Source organism: Fusarium odoratissimum, assembly GCF_000260195.1.
Source record: "Fusarium odoratissimum NRRL 54006 unplaced genomic scaffold supercont1.11, whole genome shotgun sequence".
Lineage (NCBI taxonomy): Eukaryota > Fungi > Ascomycota > Sordariomycetes > Hypocreales > Nectriaceae > Fusarium > Fusarium odoratissimum.
This window is the reverse complement of record NW_022158697.1, coordinates 780,768-794,348: the sequence shown is the minus strand read 5'-3', so window position 1 is coordinate 794,348 and position 13,581 is coordinate 780,768. Positions and strand designations below refer to the sequence as shown.

Genomic DNA, 13,581 nt, shown 5'->3' with positions numbered 1-13,581 from the left:
TGTCGTACAGTTCAAGCAAAAGAGTTTATCGGCACCTTATTCACGGCGTTACGGAGAAAGTTGTTTGGCGGGAGGACCGAGTTTTCCTCTACAACTGCAGAGAATACAATACCAAAAAGAACAGAACGGGATGTTCGGATTATGATATGGCGGTATGCAACCGCTATCCCTGCTTGGAAATACTTTCAGTCTCTTTTTATCTCTCATAAATCGATGACCACGGGGGTTCTTAAATGGCGGAACGGGAGAGTTCCAGATGCCCTGACTCTCCGTAGAGTACCCTGGATACATGAGAATTGGCGGGGGTGGGTACAAGTCAGCCATGTATAGGTACCTCTGGCTCTTCGAGTTTCAGGTTAATTATCTTCGAGAGTTATTAGAAGAAAATCCGATATGCAACACAACATAGCTTTGTCAAGCTAAGAACTTGATATAATCCATACTGTAAGTAAAGAATGGGATATCGCAAAGTATCAGATATGTCTAAATCGGAAAGTACCAGGCGTCAGTTGTGTCTTAGTATTTTTTAGTAAGTTTACCTTGTGGAAATGTCAACTTGGCGGGTGCCGCCATGTCATCATCTTTTTGGTTGCTGGAGGGTTCCCCCGATCACCTCATGTACAGGCTCTAATAAATCATCCATTTACAAGCTCAACTTTGACAATGAGCACAACGGATACTTTCTGATTTGACCATAAACTCAGCCTGTCCAACTTGACCCTCTTCCACAAAGGTTATATTTGTTCACTACCTACAAAAGCATTCAACATCTCACACAATGGGTCTGTGATCTTCTTCCACTCCCCATCATCTCCACTCCTCCACCCGGGGACTGCCCGTGTCGTTACGACCATCGCGCGCCATCCTCGACTATTATTTCGTCGATTGTCGCTTGGCTTTTGTTCTTCTGGGAGTCTCCCTTCGTCAACATCTTCTCTTTGGAGACAATTTCCGGCTACCTCCACTGTCGAGCGCCTCATAGTAAATCTTGTCTGCTCGAAAAATCACACTGCCTCCGACACCGGCAGACCGTCTGTTTACTTGGAGATCCCTGCCCTGTCATCCGGCTTCTGAGCACTGAACACTGAGCCTGAGCCGCCTGCTCCAGCACAGCACAGTGACGTCGGTTGGGCCCTGTCCGACTCTCCTGTGCGTCAACTTCGGCCCTGAATCCCTGTTGGTCCGCCAAAACGGTATCTGGACGCAGCCATCCAAATTCCCCAATTCCGTCAACAATAGCATCGGCTACAGCGTTCACGGCTTCGCATTGCATTACCGTGCCGTACCGGACACTGCTTGCTTGCCAGGCCAGGCCAGGCTAGCCAACTCTTGCAGCACGGTTCGACACTTGAACGACCTATTTCCAATCACACCTCCGCTAAATCCACAAGCTCCCCACCCCACACACTGCCGTTGCTGCGCTCCAAGAACCCGGGGCTGCCATTGACAGAGGCCGAGTTTAAAAAAAATTCACAATAGGACGTCAACACAGTTTAAACTTGCAACCTTTCAACCCAGCCTCAATTTCGATCTCGACTGGCTCCAGTCTTACTCCGATCTGTTTCGGATTGTCTCAGGTCTTCTCCATCTCTGCTTTGTCTCATCAACAGCAGTCGAAACTCCATTCCACCGCTTAGAAGCTCTTGACTCGGTCTCGTTTTCCCCCTCAGAGGGCAAAAAAAAAAAAAACTACGTACTCACCCCTCCGATTCGGGGCCCCTCCACATCCGTTTTCCGCTTCCGTCCTTCGCCGCATCAAAACTTTTTGCTCTTCTAGCCGACAGCAACCTTCACCTCTACCACAAACCGACACAACTTCACCTTCACCATGGTGCGCAATATTGTTGTTCTGGGAGGCAACTCCCACCCGCAACTCACAGAAAATGTCTGCCAAATTCTGGGTGTTCCGGCAAGCAATCGCATTCTTGGAAAATTCTCTGGCGGCGAGAGCCGTTGCGAAATCAAGGACTCAGTTCGCGGCAAAGATGTCTACATCATACAATCTGGCTCCGGCAATGTAAACGACAACCTCATCGATCTCTGTATCATGATCTCAGCCTGCAAGACTGGCTCTGCGAAACGAGTCACCGCCGTTGTCCCACTCTTCCCTTATTCGCGACAACCCGACTGGCCCTATAACAAAGCCGGCGCACCTTTGTCGCAGATCTCTGGTGCTTCCAAAGACTACACATTTGAGAGTGTTCCTCCCACGCCTCGTCCAGGTGGCCCCAAGTCAGCTGGCCTGCCCAATGGTGTCAACAACTTGACCGAGAAGCTCTCGAAAACAGCTCTCGCAAACGAGGGCGCGACAAATGGTGCTAACGGCAATAATGGCGTCTTCAGCACTCCTCGTCGCTCGGACACCATCTCGAGCAGCACCTCTGAGGCCCGTGGACACCACGCAGAGAACTCGACCTCTTCCCAGAGGAATGCCTACACCACCCACGACTATGAGAACCAGTCCAACATCTCTGCTTTCCAGCCTAAGCCTGGTTACAAGCAGTGGATCGCTCAGGCTGGTACTCTCGTTGCCGACTTGCTCACCTGCGCCGGTGCCGATCATATTATCACGATGGACTTGCACGATCCTCAGTATCAGGGCTTCTTCGACATTCCTGTCGATAACCTGTACGGAAAGGCGCTACTCCAGAACTACATCCAATCTCAAATTCCTAATCACCACACCGCTGTCATTGTGTCTCCCGATGCTGGAGGTGCAAAGCGAGCTACTTTGATTGCGGACAGTCTCAAGACTGACTTTGCTCTGATTCACAAGGTAATACCACAGAATTCTGATTTTGCTGCTTTTGAAAACTCATGTCTTGCTACAAAGGAGCGACGGCCCATTCGATTTACCGAGCATCGTAACGCCAGTATGATGCTAGTTGGAGATGTGTCAAACCGCATCTGCATTCTAGTTGACGACATTGTCGATACTGGTAACACGATCACGCGTGCTGCGAAGCTTCTGAAGAAGGAGGGCGCTACTCAAGTCTATGCCCTCGTCACCCACGGTGTCTTCAGTGGCGACGCTATCGCTCGCATCAATGCTTCTGCCATTGACAAGATGCTTGTAACCAACTCTGTTCCTCAAAACGAGCATCGTCGTCTTTGCCCTAAGCTTGAGGTACTCGATATCTCGGCCGTTTTTGCTGAGGCTATCCGTCGTGTTCATCACGGCGAGTCTATCAGCGTCCTTTTCCAGCACAACTAGAGTGCTGGAAGCGCACTTACGGTTTGTCAACAGGATTTCATCTACTCAAATCATATGAGGGCTCGTTTCCTCATGAATAGCACCACGTCGAGATTACTGGGTACCCGTGTTTTCACGGGACATATCCCTCTGCCACGGATGTCGCAAAGTTTATCCCGAGTTGCGACGCGCTGAAATGATACGGGATATTTTCGTTTTGGAGTTTACCGGGGAGCTTCTGCATCATACTGCATTCGCCGTCCGCCAGATTTGGTTTGCTGGCGTTTCTTTTTCTCTAAAAATTTCCCATTTACACTCATCAAACAACATCGATAAGGTACTTGGACCGGCACACGACAGTGTGCAACGAAGATTATGGGAGGGAGGGATTTGGTTGAACGACTGCAGCGCGGGTTGGGGCACGGGTTAACTTGCTTTCTGCTATGCTGCACAATTTCACCTATTCCTTAGCCTGGACTATCGTGTTCTCCTTTCCTGGGACCTAATTCTTCTCTTTGCTCTACACAATCTTTCCTAAACATCTGTCTTGGGGTAATACCTGTATTTCTTACCTTTCGAGGTTGGAAAAAGAGTGGTATGCTTGGAGATATAAACCAAAGGACATTTCTCGGAGATTCGGTTCTCTCATCCTAGTCCTGCAAATGCATAGAAGTAAAATCAAAACGTAGACATTTGGATCAACCAAAAGTAGACAGGTGCTGGCCTAGTTGCTGTGCTGTGACGGGAGACTAGGTCGGCGGTTCAGTTAGCCTTGCAAATGGCGATGCTGTCAAAAAGTTCAAGAAATAAATATAAAAAAAAATGTTAAATATGCCACTTCATGCTGTTCCGGAATGTCGATCGTAAGACGAAAACTAGATAGTTCCATCACCAGTCAAGTGAGCAAGTATAGTTGTGAAGAGAAATATCATAGTAGAAAGGTTTTTATTACTACCTATGATCTACTTACTGGATGTCCCGAGTCTGGTTCTCAGCTAACTCCCCTATTGGAAAAACAAGAGTACTCATAACTCGTAATTCGTGACAAGGCGGGCACATATTCTTTATATCTGTCAGAAAAGGGTCCCCAATTTGTTGATGCCACTACGTCTCCGTAATATTACTCATGGATTGCAACATCTGAAGATCGGACGGGATCTGCCATCCATGGGACACAGCCGCTCGTCGGTACGCATCCACAGCCTCGAACATACTGTAGTCCATGTTCCCCGAACTTCTATTACCGCGATAACCATGGACTCTTTCGAGACGAGCTGGAGGGTCCCTTTCGCAGAGACTCATTCTGACTTCAAGGAACACCTTTTCCAGTGAAAGAGCCGGGGACCAACCTGAGTTTGTGAGCAGCTCTGAGCATATAGCGCCGCCAATTGTGACATGACCTCCACCTCCTTGAGCAAAAGGTAGAAAGCGAGGTCGTATCACACGAACGAAAGGCGGCGAGATTGGAAAAGAAGCACCAAATCGAAGCTCGAGCACGATACTCGAGCATCCATGGCTGGCCATGTCTTTGGCAAGTGGTAGGTCCGAGTCGAAACTGTGAAGCTCGACGAACCAATGGAAGAGGTTATCCAGCTTGTCAAAGTCGATGTACCATCCCAGCGTGGCCAGGTTGGTTTTGGACTGGGTCCTTTGTAGGTCTTTGATCTGGCTGTTGAGTGCTCGTAGAGCAGCTGGTGATGATGATGCCCACGTAGGTTCGGCGAGTTTAGGCAGAGAATCAATATCAAGCTGACCTGGTTGAAATGGTGTTACATCGTCAGGTCCTTGTTGTGTTTCACCCAGACCCGAGTCTGTAGACGTCCGCCGTCTTTTTCGTGTTCCTACGAACTGGAGGTCATCACCTTCATCATCCGAGGCTAGTAGAACATCGATATCGTCACTTGTTTCAGGGCTTTCCAAAGAGCTTGAATCGTTGAGATTAGGGCTTCCGTTTGAATCCGAATCATCGAGAACGATAGGATGGTCTATGGATGAACCCGTGCCATTCTGCTGGCCTTGCCCGAATGCACGTCGACGAGACTTTGGTATGACTGATAGAGGGATATGAATTCGTTGCTGCCGTCCATAAGTTAATTGATAAGCAGGGTCTTGTTCGATATAATCCTCATCCTGCACCCTATCAGGAAATAATCCTTCAGAGGATAGGGGGACTGCGGATTCTGGTTGAAGTGCTTGGACTTCAAGAAAGAGATAGCGGCATTGTATCCAATCGATCCTGTTGACGACAAAAAATGGATCCGTCGACACAAATTGAGATGGATTATTGACGATCTCACACATGCTGATGGCACTCGCGACCTTCAATGCTGAGCTTGGCCATCCTTTCAGCGTATCACGGTTGGAATATCCGCGACTAGTCTCGAAGTTTCTTGCCAAATAAACGCCGTTGCCATAGGCACGCCCATGAAGCGTGTTCGAAAAGTCAAGGCCGGTTCGAATGATACTATGCCAGTTGGAAAGAGGGCTTCCATGCCACGCGAAAAGTGTTTGGTAGCTTCTATCGATTCGAGATCTCGGTATTTTCTGCAGCTCATTGAAAAAAATGAGCTCCTTTTCAGGAGAGCCCTGTGCAAAACGAAACTGCATCCAGTGGTTGTTCATGCCGCCAACAAGGCTGCCATTCTGTGTTTGTTCCTCTGTTGCAGAAGCCCCAGGAACTGGGCTATCCTGTACAATATGTGACCTATTCGAGGAAACGATCCAGTTCAGCAGACGGAGTGTTGATCCTTCCATTCCTGTCCAGGAAGATAGCCGGCGCCCGGGTACCTCTGTTAGGTATTGTCTCATTGTTTGCACAGGTGGGATGCAACTGGTCATGAAGTTAAGTGCTTCATCACGGACATTATCCTCGAGTTCGTCGATGTCTTGTCCATACTTGTAAATCAATACTTTTACACCACCTGGGGTAGGTTGGGTAACCTGATTCACAGAATTCTCTGGGGTTTCCTGTCCTATATTGTCAAGACTCGTGAACGTATGCATGACCTTGAACGTAAAGTCGGTATCGATGCAAGATTCTACACAGCAGATATGTTTCTCGCGATCTACATACTTTATTAGCCTTCTTGTCCAAGCCGATACTTGACAAGGTTTTGCATGCTTAAGGTTTCACTTACATGTTCTCATGACTGGTGTCTGCGAATCCAGCGTGTTGGCTCCAGGGACGAAAAGCAGTAACCAATGGCCCGCCTTGATAGTTCTGCATGTAGTAAGGTCTTTGGATTCAAACCTCAACACGCCAGTTTTGAAATAAGCATCAGCATTGACCGGGGTAGAAGCGCTCGCTGTGAATGCTAACGAGGGACACTTGAGACCTAGTCCTCTGGGAAACTCGCGGAGACGGGAACGGGTGACAGCAGCATAGAAGAAGCTCACAAGAAGGTCGACCACGTATGGATTGTTGATAATCTCGTGTTCGATGCTCTGGCCAAAACCAAGGGACAAATACTGGTAGAGACAAAGCTCATTCTCACAAACGAAAGGTTTTACAGCCTCAAACCCTCCTTTTGCTCTTCGATGGCAAACCAGACAGTACTTGGTGCATTTGATCAATCTCTGGAGGCCAAATTGCATCGCAATAAGAACAATGTTAATCTCGCCTGCATTCCTCGATAGGTAGTCATGCCGAAGGAACTCAGGTTCGAACCAATCATCAGATGAGTCTCGGTCCTGACAGACAATCATATCTTGAGCGTGATCTGACATGTCTCTAGAATGGCGACGTAGGCTCAAATTGTATTCCAGTTCTCGTGCCTCATCCCATGATATCCCTGCTGATCGTCGCAGCCGTAAAAGGGTTGGAAATAAACGGTTGAGAAGTGCGTCGAGTGACAACGACATATAGAGGGGAATAAAGGAACCCGTGCTCTCTTCGTCTCTGTGTATTGGCATTGCTGGATCGTCCACTCCTGCAAACATCTGCCTCATGGATTTATAACTTGGCCGCGGGCTGCTGCATTTGCCGACTCTGAAGTGCATTCGGGTTTGGTCGGGAGGAAGATGCTGGAAGTCCAACACATGAGGATAAGTTGATGGTAGCTTGCAAAGCATGACAATGTATTCGATCGGCCCAAGACCCCAAGCTTCCAAGGCTTCTTCAGGGATCCCAAGCTTGCATACTCGAATAGAGAGCGAGAAGAGACCGAAAGACGACCGGCGTATTTCTTCAGGCGGGATGGAGATGCAGAACCCCTTTTGTTTGGCTTCTCGCAAGTGACGCTTCAGACGTGCCATTGATTCTGGATCATCGGCTTCAGTGGCGTTCTCTGAGGCAGATTCGCCAGGTAGTAACGGGTCAATGTCTATCTCATCGAACTCGGTTTCAAAGAAGGAGTCTTCGTCATCGGAGAGTAAATCAACATCTGATTCTTCGCCGTAATAGGGCGGTGCCTGTGAAGTTGACTGATTGGGAATGCTCAGCTTTGTAGCTAACATGCTAGAAATCAATGTGACGGCATCCGCGATAGTAGTGCCATCGGTCAAGCTAGAGGTCTCTTCCAGCCACTTCTCTAGGTCTGTTGGTGTTTCTGAGGAAGTGAAGATCATAAAGCCCGGGTGGTTTGGGTACGAGTCTGCATCTTTTGATAGGGCTTGAACATCGATGGGGGGTAGTTCGGCTTCGTGTTCTGCTTCAGGCGTATAAGTGAAAGCGATCTCTCCATCAGAATCGCCTTTGCGCAGATTTGATACATTAGAGAAGCTATCAAGAGCTTCTATCGCGACCCTGAGGTCGAGATTGAATTGCCTGAGACCCATGGCCCCTCTCTATTGTTGTTGAAGGGGGGGAGATGGGAAGATGAAGAGGGAAGATTCAGAAATTTTGGGGAATAGAACAGTTGACCTTGTGCCGAAATTTGACAGGTTCTGGCAAAGTTTGTTTATTGAATGTTCCAGTCATAGCTGACTGTGATTGAAAGTCTGTGTCCCGCAAGTACCTCAACTCGAGAGCGTGAAAGAGAAATGGTAATAGGGCTGTTGCTGCCTGCCACTGTCACTGCCACCTTAGTCATTCAAAGACTCTAAAGGGATAGGGTCAATGAAAGAAAGGCCATTCTGCTGCTCAAAGGATTGGCCACATCATAAGTTAGTAGTGATACGAAGAGCGTTTGTTGGATAAATTTACTTAATTTCATTCCCGTCTTTATATGAACGCTCACATCGTTTGATACTGGAGGATGATATTAATATCCATTGATCAATTATATGGACCTGGGCCTAGTTTAGACAGGTAGCTAAGAATCCCCCCTGCTCAGCCCTACCAATGACGTCTGGAGAAGCGGACATTTATGGCAATGGCTTTGAACTATGTTGGCAGATAAGAGGTACTCACAAAGGATCATAGCTTGGAGACTGTGATGATATCACACAATTCTGCGTGAATTTATGTGAGTAAGGCGAACTCGCATTTGCAAGAAGTGTCTCTCGGCCATTTCTCCTTGTTACTTCACGTTCGCCTTTCTTTGATCCTTGACTTACGAGAGTGGAGAGCTAAAGCTTTGGTGGGTCCGACTAGAACCCACTCCAGCTTGATCAAGCTCTTCGAACAAAAGGCAGAGATAGAGGTAGGTACCTTGAGGATTCAACCTCGACAAAGACGACAAGAGTCCCTGACAGTCTAACGACGATAGGCTGTAAGGCATTTTTGCTTACCAAGAAGTAAGGGTTAAGAATAGTTGGAGTTCTATTCCAGGAGTATTCTTTCACCGAAATACCTGTATCCACTCAAGCTCCAGGTCTTGGTTTAGGTGACGACCTTGGTGGATGACTTTGGTAACTTTGGTGACTTTGTCTCCAAGTGAATGGTTATACAATCTTGAACAAGTACACAAATCTACGGAAATGTATTTATGCAGATCGATTGGCAATCAAATCTTGACGCCTTCGCTAATCCATTGGTACTATTGATTAGACTGTGCCATGTCTTATCGCGTGACTCTCGCTCGTCTCACCTATGGACCCTTGCCAGCCCCTGCCATAAAGGGATCACACCTCAGTACCTTAGTAGCTGGGATGGGCTGCTGCCTCTGTCAGCAATTCTCGTATTTGACCTCCTCTTCCCCTCCCTCATTTGCGACAACAAACAAGTCTACTCTACTTCATCCTCTACACAGTCGCATGTGCATGTTGTGTCCTCTCGCTTCCTATAGTATCATCGAAATGCTTCTTTGACCTTGAGAATTGGCGCGTCTCGACCAATTCAAGTTCGCTGCCCTTCGTTTCATCGTACATCAACAGCAAACGCATCCCACCAGATTCATCCGTGATAACCGGCTGTCTCATTTTCCAATTGACCCAATGGCGATAAACATCTTTTACGGCAGACAACGCCGCTTCGTGTCTCGTCGTTTGACCTATCTCGTTCTCGTTCTCATTGTCTTCGCCTATTCAACCTTGACCCTACTGTCTCCAAATGCCGCCCAAACCGATGTTGCCGAAGATGCCGCAAAAGCAGACGCTTCTAGCAAGATCAAGACTTCTGTCGATGGCATCCGTCACTCGCTCAAGAAAGGCGTGACAGAGCTGAATCCGTTTCGTGGCCCTGCCCATCCACCACCGACTCGAGCACAAGATTCATACCAAGGTACTTCTTGGTGGGCTGATTGGAAGTGGTTATCTGTGCCATTCTCCAGCTCGCTTACCCTTGACGAGGATAGAGCACTGCTTCCCCCGCTCCAGGATCGCCCATTCATTTATTGCTACTACGATGCAACGGTTAAGAAATCGAGGGAAGAAAAAGATGCCGACAGCGATCTTCTTCTAACGTGGCGTCGCGCTTGGTGGGCTCAAGGTTTCCGACCAACCATTTTGGGATCGTCTGAGGCGACTGGAAATCCGATGTACCAGGAACTTCAACGGCTTGAGGTTCAGCCCGAACTAAAAGCCGACCTCATGAGATGGCTCGCTTGGCAATCTATGGGAACTGGCATGCTGGTGGATTATACACTGCTTCCAATTGCGCACACTGAGGATCCTCTCTTGGTTTTCCTCCGAAGGGGAAAATATCCTGCCATGACCAGGTGGAAAGGTCTCGAAAGTGCACTCTTTGTAGGTCCCAAGGAAGAAGTCACAAAGACGATCCGGAGAGTGATGGACTCGCCCACACTGAAAGCTGCTAAAAGTGTTATTGATGCATCAACAAAGAATGACTTCAAGGTCGACAAAGCACAAACTGCACTGGTGCATTATAGCCCAGAGATCATCAAAAAGCAATACCCCAAGGTCCATGACAGTATCACTAATGGAAGGGCAAGAGGATTAGGAGCTCTCAATCGGCTTATCAACGCCCATCTTCACGCTGTATGGCAGAGTAGCTTCCCCGAGGGTATCGAGGTCCTCAAGCCCTTTCCTGAGCACACTACCGAAATGGTCACCCCGGCCTTGAAGCTTGCCGACTCCCTAGCCTTCTGCCCAGACAACCCCATCCCGTCATCATGCCCTCCTGGCATTTCAAGCTGCGCACACTGTGCCGCTGGCACCACATCTATGAAGGTCACTACTCCTGAGCAGTATCAGAATACGAGCGGTGCGTTTGCAATTGGGACAGTCCCTCATCCTTGGACACTTGCGACTTTGACAAGCCTCAAGGAGAGGGTGGACGTTAGTTGGATCCGGAAAGAGGCACCTCGAGACCCTTGGCTTGAGACTATCACAAAAGGACTCTTGGGCTCCAAGGTCTCCAGCAATTCCCGAATCATGCACTTCAAACAGGCTGTGGCCGATGAACACGCCCCGACTCATGCACTGTGGCTGTCGGCTGAAGCTGATATTCCCCCAGATCTGGAGTGGTACTTTGGATTCCGCATTCCCAAGGGCTTGGGAGAGACATATATGGCTATGAGCGGCAAAATTGAGCAAGGGCCCATGCCAGGAAAGGTCAAGGCTGATAAACCAGCAAAGGCGGAGCGTGCCGCGAAGGCTGATGGCGACACAAGGCCTGAAAAGCCTCAACCTCGACCAGAGGATACGCCGAAGGGGAAAGAACTCACACCAAAAGAAATGCAGGCCAAAGAAAAGGCCCTTCTGGAGCACGCCAAGAAGATTGTTGCCTTCAAGAAATCGACCGTTGACACTCGACTACGGGCATCGCTCGAAGCTTGGAACTTGGCAGACACAGAAGCCTGGAAGTTCGCGCGCGCTTTCCTTGCACGTCGCAGCATGGAACGGATTGAGTGGGAGAAGCAAGAATCCAAGTATAGCGGCGGTGCTGGCTCTGAAAAGGGACGTAATGCTTGGAGTCGTTGGAAGGATTCGAAAGAGCGAGAGTGAAGGATGGCCATCCTCGCAATTCGACACCACACAACTTCTCGACAACATTTTTGGTTTGCGGCGACTGGTCCTGGGCGTTTTTGGGCGTATATATAATGGGATTATGATAATGACAATTGAGCAGTGGTGTCTTGACGGGATACTGAATAGGGAGGCTTGTCGTTTGACTGGAGTGGAGATGACCAGAGACTTCGGCAGATTAGGAGAGTCACTCATGAATTCAATAACGAAGCTTTCACCGTCGCCGCGAAACGAGACTCAGCACGTCAATCATAAAACGAATGTGTTTGTGAACTAACTACCTACATATCTGATACCAGTGGGTTCTTCAACAGCAGCAACATCTTCCAGTCGCCGCCATCAAAAGCCCTGGCCTCTAAGCGCGGACAGTATCACCACCCATCTCACCGCTCAGCTCACGAGAGGTCGGGCCGCGATGCTCCAACACAGCTGCCTTTCCAAGAGTTCCGTTGGTGTACTTGGAAGGAAAAGTACCATTTCCGTTCTGAGCGTGCGCGTTGCTCGCGTAAGAACGAAGAGCAAGACGAGCCGATTCAAGGACTTTCTCGGCGTGGACAACGGCGTCGCGGAGGGCGTTGGCAGTGGGATCCTCGGAGCGGGCGAGCTGCTCGGCGCGGAGCTGGATGATGTGACCGTTGAGCCAGATACCGTCGAGCTGGGCTTGGGTCATGTCGCGCGCACCAGAGATGCGGCCGCGGCAAGAAGGGGTGCCGCAGAGGCAGTCGAAGGGCTGGGCCATGTGCCATTCGGTGGAGGGATAGAAGAACTAGACGTCTCATGAGTTATTGGGCATGAGATTTGAGGGGTGAGAATAACGAACTGTAAGCTCATCGCCAACCTTGAGACCCTTGGGTCCAACGAGAATGTTCAAGTTTCCTACATCAAAGAGCTATACCCTCGCGTTAATCAAATTGTCCCTTTCTGAAGGACGGGGGCATTTCAACATCTGGGGCTTCTCCTTCAAGTAGGTCAACTAACGAGAGTAGGTTCGCAAGAATGGTTAATGTACAGCAAGTCACTGTTCAAGTTGAGATGAGTGTCGCGGCCGGTCTGAACGGTAGCGTAGGTCGGTTCGCTGGCGGGCGTGCAGGGAGGGAAATCGAACTTTGCAAAGACAGCAAACGGTGGGAGGGAAACGCGCGAGATGCTCTTGGTGGTGAATTCCTCGGGGTTCACGATGACGACTTCTTGGATGGCGGGGTGAGAGGGCTGGTGCCAGTGGGGAGTGAGAGGAGCCATTGTTGATGGTTTGGTAGCGGGTAAGGCTTGAATATGAGTTCGATCTCTGAAGGTATGAGTTAGAATGAGAATTGAAGGATATTTTTGACAGGACTTACAATCGAAGTTATATGATGTCGTTTTAGGACGGTGTCAGAGATCGGCAGCGTTGGTGAGACCTCGGTCTAAGTGGAGCTATAGCTTCTGAAAGATGAATTTCGATCAATTGAATACAAAGGTACAAACGAGAACGAGAGCACGAGGAAATACAAGCATTCTTATTTAGTTTCTCAATAATCTGCCCACAGCTAATACGCCCGCATACGTACAGTAGCTCGTGTTGGCGAATTGCTTAGCTTGGAGCCTCCGCAGTACCGAAGCAATTCATATGCCTGGACCCTGTTTGACCCGCCCCGCGAAGACATAGGTACGCATACCTCAAGTTGGTTGGTCTCTGGATATTTCACGCTTGTGTCTTGGTAGTGGCGGGGTAAAGTGATGGGGCCGAGGAGGACTAAGATCCGGAGTACCGGCAGCATCTTGTTTCATTCTTTGTCTATACCTAGAGCTGTAACTATAGCGAAGGCACCTTATATCCCGGAAAGTTATTATCCGCTGGTACCGCCAGCATGGCATGAGACCTTGGCCAGGGGTGACCTATCAGCAATGAATGTGTCACAGAATTAGTGATGTGACAAGAGCAGTAACGAATCTAGACCCAGGGGATTGGCTGTTCCTGGCCCGTGGGGTTGAAGCTACTTTGCGATGGTGGGATATTGGTGTGGAGGGGTACATTGGCTGACAATCACAAGATGGAGGGGTAACACAGCAGCTCATGATAGCTAATAGGATAAAATATGCTT

The 13,581-nt window shown here is 49.0% G+C and overlaps 4 protein-coding genes across 5 annotated transcripts; 2 read left to right on the top strand and 2 right to left on the bottom strand.

Moving 5' to 3' along the window:
- Nucleotides 1–640: 640 nt before the first annotated feature.
- FOIG_07733 (ribose-phosphate pyrophosphokinase) lies at nt 641–4,046 on the top strand. The gene is made up of 2 exons (XM_031207396.1): nt 641–2,776; nt 2,834–4,046. Exons 1-2 carry the CDS (start codon nt 1,829–1,831, stop codon nt 3,212–3,214), a joined length of 1,329 nt encoding a protein of 442 aa, XP_031062929.1. The 5' UTR covers nt 641–1,828; the 3' UTR covers nt 3,215–4,046.
- An 82-nt stretch (nt 4,047–4,128) lies between these two features.
- FOIG_07732 (uncharacterized protein) lies at nt 4,129–8,145 on the bottom strand. The gene is made up of 2 exons (XM_031207395.1): nt 6,331–8,145; nt 4,129–6,258 (listed from the first exon to the last, which is right to left on the bottom strand). The coding sequence occupies exons 1-2, from the start codon at nt 7,967–7,969 to the stop codon at nt 4,298–4,300; spliced, it is 3,600 nt and encodes a 1,199-aa protein (XP_031062928.1). The 5' UTR covers nt 7,970–8,145; the 3' UTR covers nt 4,129–4,297.
- Nucleotides 8,146–9,128: 983 nt separating this feature from the next.
- On the bottom strand, nt 9,129–13,263 carry FOIG_07730 (uncharacterized protein). 2 transcript variants are annotated; one of them, XM_031207392.1, is made up of 4 exons: nt 12,838–13,263; nt 12,479–12,785; nt 12,321–12,389; nt 9,129–12,266 (listed from the first exon to the last, which is right to left on the bottom strand). In XM_031207392.1, the coding sequence occupies exons 2-4, from the start codon at nt 12,737–12,739 to the stop codon at nt 11,856–11,858; spliced, it is 741 nt and encodes a 246-aa protein (XP_031062925.1). In that variant the 5' UTR covers nt 12,740–12,785; nt 12,838–13,263; the 3' UTR covers nt 9,129–11,855. The 2 variants fall into 2 exon arrangements, with proteins under 2 accessions (XP_031062925.1, XP_031062926.1); XM_031207393.1 differs by having other exon boundaries at nt 12,479–12,838.
- Nucleotides 9,229–13,048, top strand: FOIG_07731 (uncharacterized protein). The gene is made up of 2 exons (XM_031207394.1): nt 9,229–12,321; nt 12,487–13,048. The coding sequence occupies exon 1, from the start codon at nt 9,509–9,511 to the stop codon at nt 11,477–11,479; it is 1,971 nt and encodes a 656-aa protein (XP_031062927.1). The 5' UTR covers nt 9,229–9,508; the 3' UTR covers nt 11,480–12,321; nt 12,487–13,048.
- Nucleotides 13,264–13,581: the final 318 nt, after the last annotated feature.